General features: G+C 45.7%; 2 protein-coding genes and 2 long non-coding RNA genes across 30 annotated transcripts in view; 3 read left to right on the top strand and 1 right to left on the bottom strand.

Moving 5' to 3' along the window:
• The window catches only part of LOC102552189 (uncharacterized), a 66,177-nt gene extending 59,519 nt beyond the window's left edge, over positions 1 to 6,658 (bottom strand). For 3 of the 4 annotated variants that reach the window (XR_015641656.1, XR_015641658.1, XR_015641659.1), the window contains exon 1: positions 6,451 to 6,641. This is a non-coding gene — a long non-coding RNA (uncharacterized LOC102552189). Of the gene's footprint in view, positions 1 to 6,450 lie in introns of all 4 variants that reach the window. The other variant, XR_015641657.1, reaches the window with a different exon arrangement.
• The window catches only part of Cmah (cytidine monophospho-N-acetylneuraminic acid hydroxylase), a 90,611-nt gene extending 81,390 nt beyond the window's left edge, over positions 1 to 9,221 (top strand). For 4 of the 17 annotated variants that reach the window (XM_087591051.1, XM_087591046.1, XM_087591052.1 and 1 more), the window contains one exon: positions 288 to 522. The gene's annotated coding sequence lies outside the window, so the exon portion shown is untranslated. Of the gene's footprint in view, positions 1 to 287; positions 523 to 2,097; positions 3,988 to 8,118 lie in introns of those variants that run through there. The other 13 variants (XR_015640894.1, XR_015640900.1, XR_015640889.1 and 10 more) reach the window with 11 other exon arrangements.
• A 4,113-nt stretch (positions 9,222 to 13,334) lies between these two features.
• Positions 13,335 to 18,456, top strand: LOC148000140 (uncharacterized). Its single transcript, XR_015641663.1, has 3 exons — positions 13,335 to 15,402; positions 15,969 to 16,136; positions 16,391 to 18,456. It is a non-coding gene; the product is annotated as an uncharacterized LOC148000140 (long non-coding RNA).
• Positions 18,457 to 18,819: 363 nt separating this feature from the next.
• The window catches only part of Ripor2 (RHO family interacting cell polarization regulator 2), a 223,866-nt gene continuing 219,706 nt past the window's right edge, over positions 18,820 to 22,979 (top strand). For 3 of the 8 annotated variants that reach the window (XR_015640804.1, XR_015640805.1, XM_087590614.1), the window contains exon 1: positions 18,820 to 19,185. Coding sequence is in view for 4 of the 8 variants with exons in the window: in XM_087590614.1 (XP_087446740.1) it covers positions 19,110 to 19,185 (76 nt within the window). In the remaining 4 variants the exon portion in view is untranslated. The remainder of the gene's footprint in view (positions 19,186 to 22,979) is intronic. The other 5 variants (XR_015640806.1, XM_087590615.1, XM_087590610.1 and 2 more) reach the window with 2 other exon arrangements.

Below are 22,979 nucleotides of genomic sequence, written 5' to 3'. Positions count from 1 at the left end.
AAGGCTAGAGTTCTACAGATAGAGTTCGCTCTTTTTCCAATTTTACATGGGGGGAACCTGAAACTCAAAGAACTTGTCTTCCCCCAAGTCTCACAGCCAACACCAAAACCTCCCAGTGAAAACCATTGGACTTACCGCCTTCCATAACAGTTGGTTCAAGTAAGTTGTGAATTATTTAAAGTATGTTTTGCTATTTCAGACTCTACTGTGACAAGATACAGTCAGTTAGAGCCTAGAGTCCTGAGGATCAAAGCTAGCTAATCCTCTTCTCACCCACTCTCTCATAGCTCACAAGAAGCTGGTGGATGGAGAGGCTATGGATGAGCTTCCATAAGCCCATACCTGCCATTCCCTTCGAATGGAGCCTTTCCCCACTGGAGGAAGAGGGGAAGGCTCATGAGATACAGGAAGTTAAGAACTGAGTCATCGCCATGCCAGGTAGGACTTTCCAGTGGAGTGCTGCCTGTTAACCACCTGCGCTCCTGCATGTAACTCTAATAAACTCATCAGTCTATACAGTGAGACTCTGATGAGACTACTTCTTGAGTTAGTCATTGGTGTCCCATCTGAGGTGAAGACATTGGTGTGTAGCTTCCAGGAAAACCCACATAAGAAGAATGAATCAGAGCACTGCTGTTAGTAGCTTCCTTAGAATAACCCCAGGTTCTCACACGGCTGCCCAAGCCAATGTTTCTGTATTGTAATCTCTGCTATATGATTATTAACTCTGCCTGTCTTAGTTAGGGTTTCTGCTGCTGTGATGAAACACCACTACCAAAAAGCAAGTTGGGAAGGAAAGAGTTATTTGACTACACTTCCACTTCACAGTTGATCATTGAAAGAAGTCAGGACAGGAACTCAAACAGAGCAGGTACCTGGAGGCAGGAGCTGGTGCAGAAGCCATGGAGGGATGCTGCTTACTGGTTTGCTCCTCAATGTTGGCTCAGCCTGCTTTTTTATGGAACCCAGAGCCATCAGCCCAGGGATGGCACCACCCACAATGGGCTTGGCCCTGCCACATCAATCACTAATTAAGAAAATGCCCTCACAGGTTTGCCCAGAGCCCAATCTTAGAGAGGCATTTTCTCAATACAGGCTTTTTCCTCTATGATGATTCTAGCTGGTGTCAAGCCAACATAAAATTAACAAGGACAGTGGCATTTTGTTTCTTAAATGTCTTGGTCTTACATTGCTCCCTTGCCCATGGCAGCAGCGGCATTAGCAGAACGGACGTTCTTGTTTTTTGCTTCTTGCTCTTGCAACAATAGCCATGTCTTGAACACATGGTGTTTCTCTTCATCTCTTATTGTGTATTGCTCTAGAGCTCAAACATTTCTCCTAAAGATGATTCTCCCATCCCCCTTCCTCTAGTTTTCCTTGCAGATAGATGCTCAGCAGGGGCATGGAGGTTGGAGATAAAAGACTGAGAGTTCCATGACCCATTGGTTGGTAAATCACTGTGTCTCTTCCAGAGCACAGAAAATTCATCCGCAGATTGGAGGAGTAGGCTGGACCTCTCAGGGTTGTAATGGAATGCTTGGGAAAGGTCAGCTGCCTGTTAGTCACATTATCCGTCCTTAATGGGAACAACATAAAGTGATCATAAGAGTGCAGCAAACAGGACAAGTGTCCTTCCTAGTTGTATTACAAGTTGTCCCTGTTAGTCACCAGCATGCTCCTTGGAGCATGGCTAAGAGTCCTTGAAGCAATGATGCTGTTACATGCTGATAAGGAATATAACTTCAGGATGCACTTCCGTTATTAGCCAAGAGAGGGCTATTGGCATGATTTGAGAACAGCAATGCCAGTTCCTCAACAAACAGGAGCTCCACTGCTCCTACATTTCAGAGTCCTTGAGTTTCACCCTAGCTCCTAAAGGGGTCCTAAAGATCACCTCTTCACCCTGCCTGCTTCCCAGTGTAGAACCTGTACCTGGGGTTCATCTTTACAATGTCTTCTATGCCTCCCCTTCTCGGGTGCACTGATCTACTAGGTATGATGTGGGGGTGCACACACTGGTAAGAATGGTGAGCATGTGTCCATTTTGTCCTTCTGACTGCCCCTTTCTCCATTTCTTTGCTGAACTCCCACCCCCAGAATGTGTCCTTGGATGGCGCTGGCCCTTCTCCCTCCAGTCTTTGGTACCGACTGTATCTTTATCCATCAATCACAGTGAGTGCCCTATGGATAGCCACCAAATGCCTAATGTGCCAAAGAGAAATGATGTTGTGATTTGGGTTCGGGTGAGAGGCAAAGAGCTGCCCTCTCCTTTGAGCCTGGAAGTGAGCAGGTGCTGCTGGAAGCCATCTTTGTTCCCTGGAGATGAAGCCAGCTCAAAGGGGAGAGAATCTGACAAATGGAAGAAATGTTTCTGGTGACAGTGTTCTGGCACATGTTCCATCTCTGCTCCTAGACGGTCTGTGGAGATGAGCGAGCCAGCTAAAGCCTGCTTCATGCTCCAGCTGCTTAAAGTTTCTGCCACTTACAATAAAAATTAGTCCTTATTAGAGCAACAAGAAGATGTGTTACCCTCCCTGGAAGGATTCCAGTTTAACGCTGCGTAGGTCTTTACCTCTAAAGAGATGGATTCATGTGGTGGAATTCATGGAAGAATGGTATTGCTGTTCCATTTAGAGTACAGCACTCTACAACCTCTCACTGTCGGCCCCTTGGTCAATTGCAGGATTCAGCATAAACTCCCTTGGGTGTGTACATCACATGTCCATATGAACTGAACCAAAAACAGATGTTCAAACCCCATCTTCCCATGAGTCCCTCATCTGCTCCATACAAGACTGACCCAGATCAAAGACTGTCCCCATTGTCCCAAAGAAGCTCCTGGCTTGATTCCAAGCCCAAGAAAGCCAGGCAGGCAAGCACCATTCAGAGTGCTTCTCCCTACAGCTGCAGCCACAGGCCCTGCCATTAGAATTAAGATCATCACTAAATGAGGATCAGCGAGCTGGAAGCATGTCCTAGAAATGCCATCTCTCAGCCCCACCCCCACTACAGCCCTCTCACCTACACTTCAGACAAGCACTGCACATGGCAGCAAGAGTCTTTCCATGTTTCTTTTCTTCTGTGAGTTAAAATGGCTTTTCAGTCATAAGATGCTAAGTTTGGAGAACCTAATGCAGAATCTAATGTATACCTAGCAAGAGTAGATAAATAACAATTTGTTAGGCAACTGTTCTTAATGTTTTGTTCTTACCAGCCAAAATAAAAGGGTAGAGGCTATGCTAACTAACTTAATCGATGAGCTTTTCATAACATGCATATGCCAAGTCACATTATGCCCCATGAGTTCATAAAAATGTACTTGTGCGTACACCTAACAAAACAAAGGAGGGCCTACAATAGACGAATTGTTGACCATGCTTGGGTAAATAAATAAGCCAGCAGCCGCAGAGATGTGTTTGCCAAATGACCACATCTTTGTAGACACACATACACTAGTTACTGACCTCTTCACTAGGACAGATCACCTGGCGGCAGCAACTTATGGAGGGAAGGGTTGGTTTGGGCTGGTTTCAGGGGTGGCAAGGTTGGTAGTGGAGTGTAAAGTGACTGATCACATCGAGTCTGCAGCCCAGAAGCAGAGAGCTGAATGCCAGCACTCCACTTGCCCCCTTCTGTGGTGGTTTGAATATGCTTGCCCAGGGAGTGGCATTATTAAGAAGTGTGGCCTTGTGGAAGTGGGTGTGACCTTGTTGGAGGAAGTGTGTCACTGTGGGGATGGGCTTTGAGACCCTTTTTCTAGCTTCCTGGAAGTCAGTCTTCTCCTGTTTGCCTTCCAAACAAGATGTAGAACTCTCAGCTCCTCCCATACCTGCCTGCCTGCCTGGACACAGCTATTCTTCCAGCCATGATGATAATGGACTGAACCTCTAAACCTGTAAGCCAGCCCCACCCAGTTAAACGTTGTCCTTTATAAGGGTTGCCTTGGTTATGGAGTCTCTTCACAGCAGTGGAAACCCTAAGACACCTTCTTTTTTTAAAAAAGGCTAATAATTTATTATTGTTATTTTGTTATTATTAAGGTTATTATTAAGGTTTATTTACATGTATGGATGTCCCTACATGTACGTATTTGCTTCACATGTGTTTCTAAGTGCCTCAGAGGTCAGATAAAGCATCAGGTTCCCTGGAACTGGAGTTATAGATGCTTGTTAGCTGTCTGACAGGGGTGCTAGAAACCAATCCCAGTCCACTGCAATAGTACCACATGTTCTTGATCAGGACAACATTTCTCCAGTCTCTTGTCCTCTCCATTTTTAATTAGTGTGAGACTGCAGAGGAGGAATCAGTGTCATTGCCACCCACACTAGCTCTTTCCATCTTACTCAAACCTTCCTAGAAGTGGCCCTTACTCTCACCCAGAAACTTGCTTTATAGGTGATTCTAAATCCCATCAGTTCACAGTGAGGATTCACTATTACAATACATAGAACATGTGTATGTGCTCATAAATACTAAATATATATATATATTCATATATATTCATTTGTGTAAATTAATACAATCTAGGAATAAACATGAAGACTCTCTCCCAGCAGGAAAGGGAACCGGAAGGGTAAGGGAGGTATTGATGATTCAGTCACATACCAGACAAAACAAAGCCATAAAATGGGAACAGCAGCCAGGAGAGTAGGGCTCCTTACAGCCTCCTAGTGGATGTGATACAGTGATGATGAGGAAGAGACAACGAATCAAATCTCCACCATCTGACAGCAGATGCTGGCGAGGATGCGGAGAAAGAGGAACACTCCTCCATTGTTGGTGGGATTGCAGACTGGTACAACCATTCTGGAAATCAGTCTGGAGGTTCCTCAGAAAATTGGACATTGAACTGCCTGAGGATCCAGCTATACCTCTTTTGGGCATATACCCAAAAGATGCCCCAACATATAAAAAAGACACGTGCTCCACTATGTTCATCACAGCCTTATTTATAATAGCCAGAAGCTGGAAAGAACCCAGATGCCCTTCAACAGAGGAATGGATACAGAAAATGTGATACATCTACACAATGGAATATTACTCAGCTATCAAAAACAATGGCTTTATGAAATTCGTAGGCAAATGGTTGGAACTGGAAAATATTATCCTGAGTGAGCTAACCCAATCACAGAAAGACATACATGGTATGCACTCATTGATAAGTGGCTATTAGCCCAAATGCTTGAATTACCCTAGATGCCTAGAACAAATGAAACTCAAGACGGATGATCAAAATGTGAATGTTTCACGCCTTCTTTAAAAGGGGAACAAGAATACCCTTGGCAGGGAAGAGAGAGGCAAAGATTAAAACAGAGACTGAAGGAACACCCATTCAGAGCCTGCCCCACATGTGGCCCATACATATACAGCCACCCAATTAGACAAGATGGATGAAGCAAAGAAGTGCAGACCGACAGGAGCCGGATGTAGATCGCTCCTGAGAGACACAGCCAGAATACAGCAAATACAGAGGCGAATGCCAGCAGCAAACCACTGAACTGAGAATAGGTCCCCTATTGAAGGAATCAGAGAAAGAACTGGAAGAGCTTGAAGGGGCTCGAGACCCCAAAAGTACAACAATGCCAAGCAACCAGAGCTTCCAGGGACTAAGCCACTACCTAAAGACTATACATGGACTGACCCTGGACTCTGACCCCATAGGTAGCAATGAATATCCTAGTAAGAGCACCAGTGGAAGGGGAAGCCCTGGGTCCTGCTAAGACTGAACCCCCAGTGAACTAGACTTTTGGGGGGAGGGCGGCAATGTGGGGAGGGTTGGGAGGGGAATACCCATAAGGAAGGGGAGGGGGAAGGGGGAGGGGGATTTTTGCCCGGAAACCAGGAAAGGGAATAACACTCGAAATGTATATAAGAAATACTCAAGTTAATAAAAAAAAATGAAAAAAAAAATCTCCACCATCAGCAACCATCTTTTGGGGAACTGTGGAAACTCTATGAGGTGGTATCCATTTCCAGTTCCTGTCCAAGCTCTCTGCTTCATGAAGATATACCAAGATGGCCAAAGCCCCCAGCACCACCACTGCCACAGGTCCAGTACCATAGCTGCTCTGTCTTTCCCACCATGATGGATAGACTAAAACCACAAGCCAAACTAAATCCATCTTCAAAGCACTTCTGTCAGCTCTTTCATCACAGTGACAAAATAACACAGTGGGACGAGCAAAAGGGAGAACTACACTAGTTGGGGATGGGTAGGTGCAGGCAGGTCAGTAGAGAAGTGGAAGGTAATTAGCTAAGCAGACTGCTGATGGGTGGGTAGTTGGATAAGTTGACAGACAGAGGCAGGTAATAGAAATATAGATATATAAATGGCAGATTATGGCTAGATGACAGGTGATAGATATTCTACACATAGGAAGGTAGATATGCAGACAGTAGATACACAGGCATATAAATAAGTAAATAGTTTATAATGGAGGATTGGCTCACATAATTATGGAGGCTGGAGTGTTCCATAGTCCATTACCTCTGAGCCAGAAGCTCAGGAAAGACAGGGTTGTAATGAGTCCACTGCAAAAGGCCCAGAATCCAGGAGCTGTGCTGTCTGTCTCTTTGTGCTGGTCAGGCCTGAAATGGGTTGGGTGATGCCATGTGTACTTGATGATGCTGTGCATGCCAGCGAGAGCATATCTTCTTTAGTCTATTGACATAAGTGTTAATCTTTCTGGAAACATCTTCACAGACACACCCAGACATCATGTTTTGTGAGCTATCTGGGCAGCCCATATCAGGTTGACCAGCAAAGTTGACGATCACAGCGACTATCAAACCACCACAAAACAGTGCAAACGGCAGAGCTGCTGGGCTCCACCATTGCAGGAAGATTGGCCAGCCCATAAAGCCAACTGTTTTTTCTTGAAGAGTCAAACTTTCACCCCTCCCTCCCATCACCTCCACCATCCCCTCCCCATGCCATTTTCTTCCTTCTGCAAACACCTCCCCACAGCCCCCCATTACTTCTCTGCTAACACTACCCTGCTTCATTTTCCCTGTTCATACCTTCCCTCCTCCTCCTGCCAAAGCTCCCCTTATCCTCATCTGCTAACACTCCTGACCCATCACCGTCACCTCTGAGTTTCCATGGCCTCCCCACATATGCTGACTGGTTTTATGTCAACTCGACACAAACTAGAGTCATTTTTGGAAGAGTGATCCTCAATTGAAAAAAATGACCTCCCCAGATTGTCCTGTGAGCAAGTCTGTGGTGTGTCTTCTTGATTTATAATTGACGTGGGAGAGCCCAGATCACTGTGGTCTGGTGGTCCTGGATGCTCTAAGAAGGCAGGCTGAGCAAGTCTCAGAGAACAAGACAGTAAACAGTGATCTTCCATGGCCTCTGTTTCACTTCCTGCCTCCATGTTCCTGCCCTGAGTTTCTTTAGTAATAGACCTTGCATTGGAACTGTAAGATAAACTCTTTCCTCTCTGAGTTGTTATGGTCACATTTATCACAACAACAAACTGTAACTAAGACATCATACATACAGCTTAACTCTCTGTGGACGAGGTCACCTGCCTTTTGACAGTTGGAGGAAAGTTTTTTCTCTGGGAATTGGGCATAGAGACTGAATTGTATCTAATCTGGTTTGGGGTGGGACATTATAGATCCAAAAGTAAGATCAGCATTGGGAGGTAACTGGACTTGTGTCCGATGGCGTGAAGAAAATCCATCCACAGAGTGAAAAGGAGCATAAAGACTTACTACTATAAGCATCCTAATATCTAATTATTAAGCCCTGGCTGTGTGCCCTGCACTGCATCCACAGGGATGGGTCATTGGAGCCTTACCACGGCTCTATCGACCAGTGACTATCATCCGAGATGCTGAACGCTCAGACCTAAAGTGACTTGGTAGATTATCCGGCCATGTAGCTTGAAAGGATACAGTCAGGGGCCAGCCCTCAGGTCAAACCCAGAGCTGAGCACTGCCCACAAGGCCAGCAGGCAGCAAGCTAAGTTGGAAGCCCAGGTCAAGCTAAGCTACCAAGAGCAGAAAAGCACTGGACAGATTGCTATGCGGGTTCCAGATGGCCTAAAACACCTGCCTTATCTTACACTACATGTCTCTCCCATCTAAGAACCATGCTATTGTCCACAGACCCAAAGAAGTCAAGTAACAAGGAGGACCCAAAGGAGGATGCTTGCATCTCACTCAGAAAGAGAAATAAAATAAACATCGGAGGTGAAGGGAAGGAGGGAGCTGGGTAGGAGAAGTGGTGAGAAAGGGAGCAGGGATGGGGAGTAGATGTGGGGAGGGGACAGGAGAGGGTTGGGAGAGAGAAAAGAAATCAGAGTGGGGACTATTTGGGACAAGCTGGAGACCTGGGACAGGGGAGGCCCTGGGATGGGGGTGACCCTAACTGAGAGTCTTAGCCTCTGGGGATATGGAGACCGAAGTGGCCACTTCCTAACTCCAGGTGGGACTTCCAGTAGAGGGAGGGGGACACAAACCCACCCACAAAACCTTTGACCCAAAATTTGTTCTGCCTACAAAATGTGCAGGGATAAAGATGGAGCAGAGATTCAAAGAATGGTCAGACGACGACCTGTCCATTTTGAGAGCCATCCAATGTGAGAGAGCCAACCCCTGACACTATTAATGACACTCTGCTATGCTTGCAGACCAGTGTCTAGCATAACTGTCTCTTGAGAGGCTTCACCCAGCAACTGATGGAAACAGATGCAGAGACCCACAGCCACCCATCAGGCGGAGGTCAGGGAGTCTCGTGGAAGAGTGCAGGTAGGACTGAGGGAACTGGAGGGATCAAGGACACCAAGAAGACCAAGAAGACCTATGGAGTCAACCAACCCGGGCCCATGGGGGCAGAGAGACTAAACCACCAACCAAAGAGCATACAGGTGATGGACCTAGGCCCCCTACACATTTGGAGCAGATGTGCAGCTTGATCTTTATGTGGGTCTCCTTACAATTGGAAAGGGGTCTGTCTCCAACTTCCTTGCCTGCCTTTGGATCCCTTTCCTGTGGTTGAGCTGCCTTGTCTGGCCTCAGTAGGAGAAGATGTATTTAGTCCTGCTGTGACTTGATGTGTCAGGGTGAGTTAGTATCCATGGGGAGCTTCCCTTTCTCTGAGGAGGGGGGTGGCTAAAAGGGGAGGGACTTGTGAGGGTGGGATGTAGGAGAGGAGGGATGGGGCTGTAATAGGAATGTGAAGTGAAGAAATAAATTGTTTTTAAAAAGTGATACAGTGTATTCAATAGATCTTTGTCAAAAATCTTAACCCTGGGTAGCAGTAAACAATAGGTGTGCCCCCGGCTCCCCCCCTTTATCTTCCACCCTTGTTCAAAGCCATCTTTCTCTGGGAGGTTGGTCTCAGATCTGTGTTTAGCAAGTGCTACAGGGAACTGCTGTGTACAGCTATGGCATCCTGGTCACCTGTCACTGTGATTTTCACTGTAACTTGAAGAGTCCTCCAGCTATGCCAAGGAACAAGGGAAGCAACAGCCCCTTGGAGGAACTCACAGCTCCCAGCTGTATTTAGGACATGGTTTGCATGGGTTCTGTACGGGCTCAGATATTGAAACTTATCATCCCTTGTGAGGTATTGTGAACGTGGAACTTCAACTTGACTGGTTTTTGGAGATCAACATTATCAGGGTAGAGAGTCTGGGATTGAATGCTGCTGGCTTTATAAGGAAAGAGGTAAAAAGATTCATAGAAACACCTGTCTCCTGCCTCAGTCTTAGGACATATACACGAGGAGGCCATTGCTGGTGCAGGCCTTTGACCATGAGACAAACCATGATTCAAACCAAGCTCTGTTAAGTTTTAAGTATTCTGTTACAGTAACAAAGAATGAACTAATAAGGCACAAAGTGCTCTAGAGGGCCCGGCACACTATTCGTTACTTTTCTTATTACTGTGACAAAGAACCCAAAAGAAGCAACTCAAAGGGGCAACTCAAAAGGATTCATTTTGGTTCATGGTTCAGGGGGACAGCCCACTACAGCAGGCAGGGCTCATGGTTCAGGGGTTTAGTCTACTGTGGCAGGAAGGCTCATGGTGTAGGGGTACAGTCCACTGTGGCAGGAAGCTGATGGTTTAGGGGTTTGGTTCACTGTGGCAGCAAGCTCATGGTTTAGGGGTTTGGTCCACTGTGGCAGGAAGGCTCAAAGCTGGCCACTAGTTCAGCCCTAGGAAGATCAAAGAGCCGAGATAGGGAGTGTTGGTAGTCTGCGGTTTTCTCTTTTCTCTATTTTAATTCAGTCTGGAACCCCAGCCCCTGGGTGGGGGTCCATATTCAGAATAGGTCTTCCTCTGTTAATGAACCTTCTCTGGAAACGTCCACACAGACACACCCAAAGGTGTCTCACTAAAGCTCTAGAGTTGAAAATGGAAATGAATACACAATATCTAACCACCTTGCTAGTGAAGCTGTTGCTGTGGGCCCAGAAGCACCCACTCTACTTCATGATCCTCCAACCACAAAGCCATGCTGTCCTGCCCCCCAGCCTGTGGTCAAGCCGCTGGTCAGCAAGGCCAATAACTTGCTTTGCTCTCTCGCCCCTTCCAAGATTCACATTGCTGTGCACGTCCACTGAGGCACTCACTGGCTCTAGCTGCAGCAAGTCTGTGGGCTTTCCCACCACAGAGCAAGAAGGCACAGCATAAAAAGGAATGCCACGGAGTGGGCCCACCTGCAGCCCTGCCTCATCATCTCCTGAGGGTGTACTGTGGCAGATATGGGAAGGAGGGCAGGGAACGCTTCGGTTGGGATCAGCCTGCACTGCCCAACAGAGAGGACGCTCCAATGGGAGGAATGACAGGTAAACCCTGACACAAGCAGAAACGTGAGGCCATCATAACTTGATGCCCAATGGTCAACCTCGCTGCTTTGCACAAGACTCGGGGTTTCTCAGGACGGCAGACTTTGCTAGGAATGTTTCCCACAAACAAACTTGGGCTGAGTATGGTAAATTGATTAAAACCGTAACTATCAACTAACCAGTTCATTTCATTCAGATTCTATTCTTCGGGGAACAATGCTGAGTCTGACATACAACAAGTACTCAATAAATATTTGCATTTTTGAAATTTAATAATTTGTTTAAATGTTTAAAAATACGTTAATGCAGATGTTTTGTTTTCTCATTTTTTCTTCCTCTTTAAAAACCAATGCATTTCCTTTCTTGAATTCAAACGCAGGGTGCTCGCTGTCTGTTGGTGCTCTGCTTGGTGTGAGGCAGTTCCCTGAGGCAGCTCTCCCTTGGTGTGTTCACACCTCAGCCCCAGCTTGTAGCGCACTGCCTCTGTAAGGCTGCTGTGAGCGGCAGCCGCTGGTCTCACAAATGTCCCCATTGTCATGGTTCACCTTCATGGTCAACCTGAGTAGATATTGAATTCCCCCAGGAGACAGGCTTCTGGATAGTCAGTCTGTGACAGCATTTGCAAAGACGGTTAACTATGGAAGGGAGACCAACACTGGATATGAGTGTCAGGATTCATGGTCTGGGGCCCAGACTGAATAAAAAGGGAAGAAAGCAAGCCGGATGAGCACCAGCATTGACAGCAGTCAGCGGACTTATGCATCTGTCTACCTTCTCTGGATTTTGAGCCTTCTGGGGCAAACCCCCATGTATTACCAGTCTCTGTATGTTCGGTGATCACTACTATAATCTTTCAAAATGAACTGGATTATTCTAGCACATCTCCTTCGAGTTTCTACTTCCTCTTCTGTGAATTGACTGTGGATGGGTGATGTCTGAGTTTGCTGGCTGTGCAGTTCTGGAACATTCAGATTTTGTGATTCTGTAAAACGTAAAAAGGGAAGGCTGACATTGAATCATGGGACCTTTCACTGCCTTGTCTTCTGGCAGTGCTGTGAGTCCAGTGTCGTGAGGGTCCAAGAAAAGCCAAGTGCTCTAAAATAGTTAAAAGAGAATATTTCCTTCCTATGGTTTTCTTTTTCCTTCTTCTTTTGTATTTTTCTATGGTTTTCTTTTTTCTTCTTCTTTTGTATTTTTGAGACATCATCTCCACTCTGTAGTGCAGTCTGGCTTGTAACTCACTATGTAGCCCAAGTTGACCTAGAACTCACAACAATTCTCCTGCCTCAGCCACTCAGGTACTGAAATTACAGGTCTGAACCACCAGACTGGACTCTTTGCTGTCTTGAGATGTCAATGGAGGGGCTTCTCACAAAGGTGAACTGCTCTAAAGTCCACTACCTTGGTCAGCCAAGACTGTGCCCTAGAGCTGATGGAATCAGCCAGGAAAGCTGGCCTGCCCTTGTCCCCTCTATGACATAGGAGACAATATCCATCCTCTGATGCCACTTGGTCCTTATTCCCGTAGTAAATCATTCTAAGACTTAAAGTTATCTGGACCCTATCCCAGAAGAAAATAAAATCTTCCTTAATATCTCAGAGAAATATAGAAGACTCTCTGGGAACAAATCTGGGGTGACCAAAATGACAAGTTCACAGCAGCTGCTCCCACAGTCGTCTCGTGTGTTTCCCTGGACAGTGCTGGTCCCTAACAGCTAAAAGATCATCTTGGAATTCTAGTGCTTCCTTTTGTTCTTTGGTATCCGTTCCCACTCAATCTCATCTCCTGGACAGCGCTTTGTACTTTCTCTTCCAACAAGTCAACCCTGATGCATTAGGGGTGTGTGTGTGTGTGTGTGTGTGTGTGTGTGTGTGTGTGTGTGTGTGTTTACAAAAAGCAGCTTAACAGGAAAAAAGGGTTATTCACTTTTGAAACTGTATGGTCTGTCTATTGTGGCCGGGAAGGTTCAGTGGAGCTATAAACTTTAAGGCCTGACTCCTTCCATCCACTCCACCTGATCCACTTCCCCCAGGTAGGTCTCACTAAAGATCTATAACTTTCCAAGAGTGCCACATCAGGGGACTATGTTTACAAATGCATCACATCCAAACCATAAAGGTCACTGACACACTGGGTCATCTGCCTCCTCCCCTTCCACCAGTCACACCAGGATATCTGCCTCCTCCCTCCCAAAGTGACTAGCTTGTGCCTTTGGCTAAGGGGTTGGGGTTTTATTCCCAGCAGTAATTTGTGTTACAGAAAGGCTCCTGGTGGCTAGGAGCTCATTATTGTCACACCCCTGTCACCAAATGTCTGACAGAAACAATTCAGGGAGGAAAGGATTATCTGGCCTCTTGCTTTCACAGGGGTTTTCTTGTCACAGTGAGAAAGTTCCAACAGGAGTCACTGGGTCCTTGGTATTGGGAGCAGGAGGTAGCTTCTTGTGGATGTTATCACAGGCAGGAAAAAAGAAAGGCCGAAACCGGAAACACAGTACCCTTTGAAGCTTGTTCCTACTTCCTCCTGGAGACCCCACATTCCCAAGGTTCCCAGAACCCCTGCACGACAGCCCCATCATCTGTTCAAACACATAGTTCCAGAAGACATTTCACACTCAGAGCTGCATTTAAAGACAGTTTAAGGTGACAAAACTGGGTCCAGAAGACACCTATTAGGAGCCTGCAAAGGAGGTGTCAGAGATGGGTGATGACAATTTGAGTCAGGTCTGTGACTGTAGGGACAGCCAGATAGAAGAGCTGGGAGGTAGCTAAGTTGTAAAATTGCCTGAATCGGATTGCTCTGGGTGTATGTTCTGAGTATAGGGATCAGGGACACCACCAAGGGCTGGGAGAGAGACAAGAGAGGACAGAGACTGGCTGCACTGGCTAGGGGGGAGTGTCTTAACTGTGAGCGCTAACCTCTCTTTGGCCTCCTGACTTCTTTCTTGCCCCAACTCAAAGTCACACATTTCTGCTACACACACACACACAGAGAGAGAGAGAGAGAGAGAGAGAGAGAGAGAGAGAGAGAGAGAGAGAGAGAGAGAGTCGTGCACGCTCACATGTACACACACCCCTAATATGTTCTACACCTAAAACAGCTCACACTCTCATCTGACTGGTGATGAAGAGTGAAGTGTTGAGGTTAGAAAGGGTATGGGGTGAGACTTGGCCTCACTCCACAGATGTGTACAAACTTGAGTGTCTCTTAATCTCTCTAGATACCAGTCTCCCTTTCTTTCCATGAAATGAAACCTTCAGACATGCTGTCGTCTCAGGTAACTCTCCAAGAGCTGTCTGCTTCTCTCATTCTTTGCTCTTCACTCGTTGGCTTTGTCAAATCCACAACACATATCTAAGACAGAACGCTGCTGCCAAACCTCACATAGGGAACCAGAAATGTCCTTTGCTGCGAAGCTTATTCACTTAATTTGAAGAGTTAGTACAGATTGTGGTTCAGCGCATGGGCTTTTAGATTCTTTGTTTTACTTTATGTATAAGAATGTTATGTCTGTATATTTTATGTGTGCACACAAACTATTGAATCCCCGTAACTGGAGTTACAAAAGGTTATGAGCCACGATGTAGGTGCTGGGAATTGAACCTGGGTTCTCTGTAAGAGTTACAAGTGCTCTTAACTTCTAAACCCATCGTCCCAGGTACAGACTGAAGGAGGGAGTTATATGGCCCGCCCTCTGTGATGCACGTGTTACATAATTATCATCTGAAGCAATGACTCTAACCTCCACAGTTTTTATCAGCACGAAATGTCTCACAGTGTGTGGGAGAAAGGAAACAGGAGCTCACATCTACATAAAGCACCCAATGGCTCTGTAAATGCGCATAGCTGGCCCAACAGCTGCGGTTCACCTGCTCCAAGGTTTTTTCCTAACCTACAAAGACTACGCCGAGCCTCTATGCTGAGCATTCTTTCCCACATTGATGACAGGAGAGAAGTCAGGTGGAGAGCTGCCATTTCCCCCTGGTGTTTGATAAGCTTTAATTTCACAATAATAACAAGTTTTCCACAGTGACTTTCTTTAAAAAGTCTGCCACATGCTTGGCCCAGCAGTTTCCCTTCTTCACTGAGTAATTGAAGGTCTCTTTCTCCTCGGGGCAGTTTTCAAGTAGAAGCCTACATGCTGGTGTGCTTTTTCCAGAGGCCAGTATCCAGCTTCCATTTACTGAAAACGAGTTGGAGAGGAGGAAAAAGGAAAGAATCCCACAACTATACTTTTTTCCACCCATATTGTTCTTAGCCCATCACTCCCAGCTGAGTTTATGAAGTTTTCACCATGAAATTCCATGACTTAAGAATGTGTAATCGCATTGTGGGCTGTCACAAGGGGAAAAATCGACACCTTACGCTTGATGCCTGGGGAGAGTAACATGCTGCAAGATAGTGTGTTTAAGGCATTTATGAGAATGGACACCGTCATCGAGAAGATAATGGCAGAAGTTCACAAAATGGGGTCACAGGACCCAGGCCCTGGCCCCTGAGCCCTGAAGATCTGACCAGAAACCACCCAGAAGGGTTCAAGAGTCCTGAACTTCAGATCTTACCTCCTAGACCTCGAATAATAATGGAGAAAAACTGGTGAGATTTTGGTTTAGGTTCCTAAGAGAAGCTTGGCATGGGGACTCACACCAGCAATCCTATTACTTAGGAGATGGGGGCAGAAGAGTCAGGACTTCAAGGTCAACGTTACTTACATAGGGAGTTGGAGAAAGAAAAGGAACTTTCATCAGCCTCTCTGCAGGTTGTGCTACCTCTGCCAACCTTGCTCTTTGTGGGTCCTTCCTCTGCGGTTGTCAGCCCTGTGTGTCAGGAATGTGGCTGACACACACCCAGGAGAGGCTTTGGGAAATGTGTGGCTTAATGAGAGAGAGAGAGAGAGAGAAAGAGAGAGAGAGAGAGAGAGAGAGAGAGAGAGAGAGACAGAGACAGAGACAGAGACGGAGACGGAGACAGAGACGGAGACAGAGACGGAGACGGAGACACAGAGACACAGAGACACAGAGAGGAAAGGAAGCAAGGAAGGAAGGAAGAAGGAGGGAGGGAAAAGGAGGAAAGGAAGGAGGAAGGAAAGAAAGTCTGATAGTCTGGGAGTGAAAAGGAAGGAGTCTTGACCTAATACCACATTTTCATATTCAAATTTTCAGGACCCAAGAAGAGATAGAAGGCAGAAGATGGCTCTGTGACTTCTCTCATGTCAGATTTGCCTAGCTGAGCCCTGACCTCAGTCAAATGGCACACAGATAGCAAGGTGTAGCAGTGAGAAGCTGTAAGAGACGGTAAAAACTGAACAGGACCCAGGTTCAATTCTCAAGGTAGTTATTGACAACCACACTGATTAAGCCACTTCAAATTTTTAGCCCCCCTTTTTTTTTCATGGCTAGACCAAGAGCAGGCTTGAGCCTCTGAAAAGTTTCTTGTTTTTCAAAGCTCAGGGGAACATCATTTTAAAAGACAAACCACAATGACATCAGTGCTTAAGGCTCGGGGTGGGAGGTTATATGGGGTGAGGGGTTTGGGCAGCCTAGTAACATCTGCTTTCTTTGTAATGCTCAGCTTTGTTTTGCAGATACTACATGATACTCTTGGACATGGTTAAGGTCATGCATGGACAGTCTCAAAACTGTTGCCAAGGCAAATGTGGCTGTTTGGGGTGGAAGGCTGACAAGTTAGGACAGGATAACTTTATTACTTCAGTCATTTCACTGGAAAGAGACTTGGCAGCCACACCTATTTCTATGTGTCTTGAGCAGTTTCTTTGGGTTGAATTTGCCATCCTAGGGGATTTTGCTATTGTTATCGCCAAGAAGACTTCGTCTTAGACGGATGGTAGGCTACTCTTGATCTCTGACATACTCTCTGGTTCTAAAGATGGAACTTGGAGCACAAGCACATGGTGAGTTTCCAAGGTCCAGGGTCAACAATCTAGGCATGCTGCTACAGTTTGTGTCAAGGTTCAGAGTGGTGGCTACCCCTGCTTTCAAAGAGATTCAAGCTTTACCAGCTACCGATAGAAGACGGAAAAGTCTAGAAGCAGATCCGTCTCTGGTATAGTGAGAAAAACGCCTCTCTGACATCATTTCAGATCCGGATATCTGGAAGCATAAGGTGAGAAACTAACCATGCTCCAAACCACAAAATTACAGCAACTTTTTATGGAAGCAGACGGAAGTTAGTACATGAGACTCTCGTTTTCTTTAGTGAGGGGAGAGAGAGTTGCATGTAGATGTCCATGGGGACCAGAAGAGGGCGCCTGATCTCACGAAGCTGGAATTACTAGCCGTTGTAAGCTGCGCTACTCAGGTGGTGGGAACCAAACTGTAGTCCTCTCTGCAAGATAAACTCGTAATCACTCAGCCAAGTCTCCAACTCCACTGTCTCTATTTAGTCTATGCCAATAATAAATCATGACTGCTGACAAGAGAGAGGGAGACCTCTGTGACGAACACAGCTCCTCATTCTTGGTGTACATTTTTACTTGTGTGATCACCAGCATAATCCTTAGGGAACAGCTCTCATTCTTATTACCATTTTACAGATGGACAAACTGAGGCACTGGATGCTATTGTTTTGTGGTTGCTAAACCAGCTGCTAAGTTGGCTGCTGAGAGTTTACACTCAGGGCTGGTTCGCAGGGACTATGTCAGCTACATCCAGAAATGGCATCCTGTTTTAGCTCAACAGCTCCCGGAGTCAACAGCTACCCTCATCTTAAGATAAAGAAAGCATGATACAGAGCCTGGGCCACACCTGTCTGGGCTCTGCACCTCTGTTGTTTCCTGGTATTCTTCCTTGCTGGGCATCATTGTTGCCAGAGCATCTGAGATCACCCCCAGGAGGCGCTCAAGAGATTGTGCCCTCACCTGGAGGGAAGGATAAGGCTCAAAAACCCTGCCTTTCCAGGACACAGGGAGTGGTAAAATTGCATGCTGGGTGGACTTCTTGGTGACACACCTATTGGAGTCCCCCATGCTCGTGAAGGTAATCCCTCACCCTCACTCCTGTAACTAACCCCTCACTCTCACTCCTGCAGGTATACTGAGTTTGATCCCATCACGTAGAAAAGTTGGGCAGTGGGGAGATGAAAGATGGAGAACGCTTGGAGCTTGCTGGGCAGCTGGCTTATGATGTTCAGCAAGCTCCAACTCCCAGTGAGATCTGTCTCAAACAAACAAAAACGAAGTGGACAAGCAACCTACACACACACACACACACACACACACACACACACACACACACACACACACACACACACACGCACGCACGCATGCACGTGTACAGGGCTAAAGAAGTAACTCAGGGAGAGAGCATTTTCCTAGCACATGCATGGCCCTACATCCATTGGCCAGCACTGCAGCAACATGAATTTCAGTGTGAATGGATAAGTGATGCTCAAGAGTAGGGAGAAAAGAAGAGTGAGGAGGTTCAAATACACATATTTGAAGGCAGTACATAAGTGCAACTCTTCAGGGTCTGGAGATTTGGCTCAGCTGTTAAGAGCACTGACCACTCCTGCACAGGACCCAGGTTCAGTTCTTGACACCAGCATGGTGGCTCACAACCATCTATAACTCCAGTTCCAGGGGATCTCACACCTACTTTGGTCTCTGCAGTCAGGAGCCACACACTCATTTACATAAAATTTAAGAAGATAGATTAACTCAAAGGATTCGAGTGAGTGAAAAAAAATTACCGAGTTGAGTTCACATAACCAATGTATTCACTCAGCAACTATTTACTGCCCACCTACCAAGTGCCAAGACTACTTCTAGGTCTTCAGCACTCTGTAGTCAATAAATCGTGCCGTTGAGTGTGAGGTGTAGTAGGGTTCCAGGAGTGAGGCCAGCCTGCGGTCCCAGGCTGCAGACTTGTATTCCCATTTCAAGTCATTCCTGTGCCAGCAGACACACCTGCCCTCCCCCAGCCACTGTTGGCTCCTCTGACGCACAGTAGACAGAGGAGCTCAGGGATCAGCCCTGCTCGAATAAATTACCACGCCACAGTGTTCATGCATAAAACATGGTACAGAAGTCTGAGAGAGGCTGGGCCCCAGGGAGCTCAGCTCTGCAGCCGCCTGGGGGCCAGTCGGGAGTTAAAGGAAGGGAAGTAAAGGATAGCTAGAGATAAAATAAGCCAACGGAAACCCCAGACATTAAAAAAAGAGAGACGGGAGAGAGAAGCTCTAAAAAAACATTCTTTGTCATTTTTATGCATCTGGACCGACTTCCGGAATTGCTGTGAGACCTTTGGTGGCGTGGTCATGAGGTCTTAGGCTGCCGTTTGGGGACCATGGTCTTGCCTTCGCGATTACACTGGATCAGAAACAGGCCATGGAGGGACAGGATCCGGAGGCGGCGGCTCCACCGTGAGTGTCCCCAGAAGAATGGCCCACACTTTTGTACCCACCCCTATTTGCTCTACGCACTTGTCGTCTTGTGTTTTCCCTTCTCACCTCCCTTGTTCTTCTTGTATCTACTTTCAGGGAACTTTCTATCCCTCTCAGGCCTCCTCTCTCTTCCCCACAGCCTCATTCCAGTTAGAGGTAACCAGATACAGCTTGTGCAAAGTGGCCAGCAGGGGAGGGCCTCTTTACTCCTCCGTCTAGATGGGAAAACACACATTGTTCCTGGTGTTTTGTGAACTGATCTACATGTTACGCCGAGAACAAAAATGGAATGTCTGAATGCAGAAGGTGTGCTGAGAATGGGGCTAACCTCAAGAATCAATGAATCCATTCCTTGACAGAGATGATCATGTGGGTTTTTTGTATTTTGGGGGTTTTTGTCCAGTGACCAAACTCACAGAAAGGTTCTTGTTGAGTCAACATGAATTTTGACCAGAAGCAAAATTTTAGTGTGGAAATAATCGGAGAAAGTAAAAGCAAGATCACTATTGTCAACAATAGACGGTTGGACAGTGTGGCAGTATGGCGAGAAGGGAGACTGTGGGTGGGGAAAGAGTGGGTCTGTTTCCGTGAGGGAGAGAGCCTTTGCTTTCTACCTACCTCCAATCACCGATGAAACTGTGATAGCTCACGGTTGACTTTGACCCCAGCAGGCAGCCACAGTAAAGTGCAATCGAGACACTGTGCCTCCCACTCAGCCTCCTCATATGGTCATCATATTTTACAACGTTTCAAATACAAGTAAAAGATAATAGTTTCTAAGCAAAAGCTTTCAAATGTCAATGTAGGCATTTAATTCTTTAAACTTAAGCATGAAAATCATCAGTGGTACAGGATAAAATGACATAGCTATTTACAACCAGCTACCAAGCCATTTTATTTGTGTGATGCTGCTCTCATCAGAGTTCTGTCCCACCATGTTATTTGTACTTAAAAGCATGATAATGGGTCCTTCTTATGTGTTAAAAGGCCTTGATGCAGACAGTTAAATTAAGATGAATGAGTGCTGGAGGCAGTGTCAAATACACAGTCACGGTCCACTAGTTGAGGAGCAAACAGGGTCGGTCTAAATGGCATTCACATACAAGGAAATATTTTGCATGCAGCAAAGTATTTATTTTTCCTTAGTATAGTTGCAGAAGCCATTAGTAATTTCCCCTGGCCTTTAGCCCTTTATCGACTGCTTCTTTCACTGGACTCTTAGGCTCAAACTCATGTGTGTGTGTCTGTGTGTGTGTGTGTGTGTGTGTGTGTGTGTGTGTGTGTGTGTTGCTAAGAATGGAACCCAGGACCTTGTGCATGCTAGGCAAACAATGTACCACTGATCTATATCCCCAGCTGTTTGAACTATGGTTTTTCGTTATTGTTGTTGTTGTTGTTTGTTTGTCTGTTTGTTTTGTTTTGTCTTGCTTCATTCTGTGTGTACTGGGAAGCAGCTGAAGTCTTGAAGGTTCATGACAATACCACAGCTGGGTGTGGGGGTATATCACTAGGAAAAGGGGGAGCCTGAACTTGCATGGTTTCACCAGTATGGGTAGAAGGCAATTTATACCCTAAAAGTTGTGGTGGAAGCCTGTTTCATTCCAGAGAAGATACTTGAACTATGAAGCTGATTGCTGGGTGCTATGCTGTGATCTGCTCACAGTTTTAATATGAATTGTCAGTAGACATTACATCTAAGCTCAATGCTAAGCAGCTACCAGTAAAATAAGTATACATTTACTTATTTTATACAAATGCAGTATTACTTGTATAAGTATATATACTTATATACAATAAATATATACTTTTACTGTATGAGTATATACTATATATATGTGTGTGTGTGTGTATATATATATATATATATATATACATACATACATACATACACACTCTTTGGAATAAGTGTCTCAGGAATTCTGTCTGTCATTCCTTCAGGATGGTCATGAACCTTGATGTATTAGATCCCTAGAGAGAAGTGCAAGATTGAACAAAATTTTAGGGGATGGATCTTGCCATTTAGGGGAGATTTGTGCTTACTCAAAGGGCTTGAAAGGGATGAAGGGAGAAGGGGTGAGAATTAGGGAAGAGCAAGGAGGGAGCTTCATTCTGCCCATGCCTGCCTACAAAACTACCCTGAGATTTTAGAACTGCTGTAACCTACATTGATAACGTCTCTGCATTCCGTCTGGGAGACTTTTCTCACAGCACAATGTCCCTTCCAATTGAAGGCTTAAGACTTTCAGTCCTATATTGTCATTGAGGAAAAAATAAGTCCATTAAAGTCAGTTTCCTTCAACACATAAGGGACTTAGAATGGTAGGAAAAGACTTAAGCCATGACTTCCCGGTCCATTCAGACAATGCTAATCAATCACATCTCTCCCTCTAGCTCCAAGAGCATCCATCCCTAGCATCCTTTATTACACAGCACCCAAGGCTACTCGTCTAACTAATTAGTATTGGCTCATTAGTTGAAACCTGTTTTTATGTCCTATTGCTTCATAAAGTTGATTGCCTTAACTAGCTACCTCAGTTTCCATGAGTGAAAAGCATCTGCCAATTCGCTGGTCCCCCGATCCTGAGATCAGCATGTGGCCGTATCGGCTGAGTCCTTATCAAGAGGCAAAATTCAGTTCTGTGCAGCAGCAGGTCTGAGGACCTCGTTAAGCAACGACTTCCCAGGGTTCCCTGCCCCAGTCCTCAAGGCACTTTCCACTACTTGCCCCTTCGCTTCTTCAAGGCCCTAAGAGTCATTTGTTGCGGCCAATCTCTCCTTCAAAGGCTTGATTGATCATGTTAGACTCCACTACCCAAGATAACACTCCTTTTGATTAGCTCAGAGTCAGCTGACCATGCACCTCTCAATGGCATCTCTACAGCCCTTGATTGTCGCCTTAAGGCCTAATCTGACCATGGAGGTAAATATCATCATATCCATTCACAGATCTGTGTACACTAGAAATGAGGAAATTACACAGGGCATGTGTACTAGAAACAAAAATCCTAGAGCCCTCCAAGAATTTTGTTTACCAGGAAACCAATGTCTTTCTTACCATACAACCTAGAATTGTTTTTTTTTTTTTGACTACTGAAAAGCTTTGATATTTTTTTACATCTTTTCTTGAGAAATTTTAAATACACAAACAAGCTGATAAACGGTGTCATGTATCCCATATGCCTGTCACTTAAATGAACAATTTTAAAAATTTGTCATATTTACTTCATTTATTTCCCAGCTGAAACATTTTAAAATAAATTATAGACATTATAACATGTCAACCCTAACTATTTTGGTAAGTGTGCCCAAATAATATCATTTTTCTACCTCACCACCTAATAAAATTCATCATGTCCAGACAATATTCAGTACATGGTCAGTACTCAGATCTCCTGTAGGAACCCACTCTTAGTGTGTACAGCGTGGCTATAAGCCTTAGCAAAATATGCTTTACTTTGGGGACATGTCTTTGTGTGGACTCTATTACTGTGACCCAAAGCAACTTGCAGAGAAAAGAGTTTATTTGGATCACAGGTCATCCCTGAGGGAAGCCATGGATGAAACTCAAGGCAGGAACCTGGAGACAGGCACTGAGCCACGGAAAATCTCCGCTTCCTGGCTTGCTCCTTGTGGTTTGCTCAGCCTGTTTTCTTTAACAACCCAGCACCACCTGCCCCAAGGTGGCACTGTCCAAGGTGGGCTGGGCCCTCCACATCAGTCTGGCTGTCTGTTGGAGACATTTCCTCAGTTGAGGTTCCCAGATAACTCTAGCT

The sequence above is a fragment of the Rattus norvegicus genome, chromosome 17 (genome assembly GCF_021556685.1).
Source record: "Rattus norvegicus strain SHRSP/BbbUtx chromosome 17, alternate assembly SHRSP_T2T, whole genome shotgun sequence".
In the NCBI taxonomy this organism is placed as follows: Eukaryota; Metazoa; Chordata; class Mammalia; order Rodentia; family Muridae; genus Rattus; species Rattus norvegicus.
Note: the sequence above shows the minus strand (reverse complement) of the source record. Positions and strands in the feature narration are given on the sequence as shown.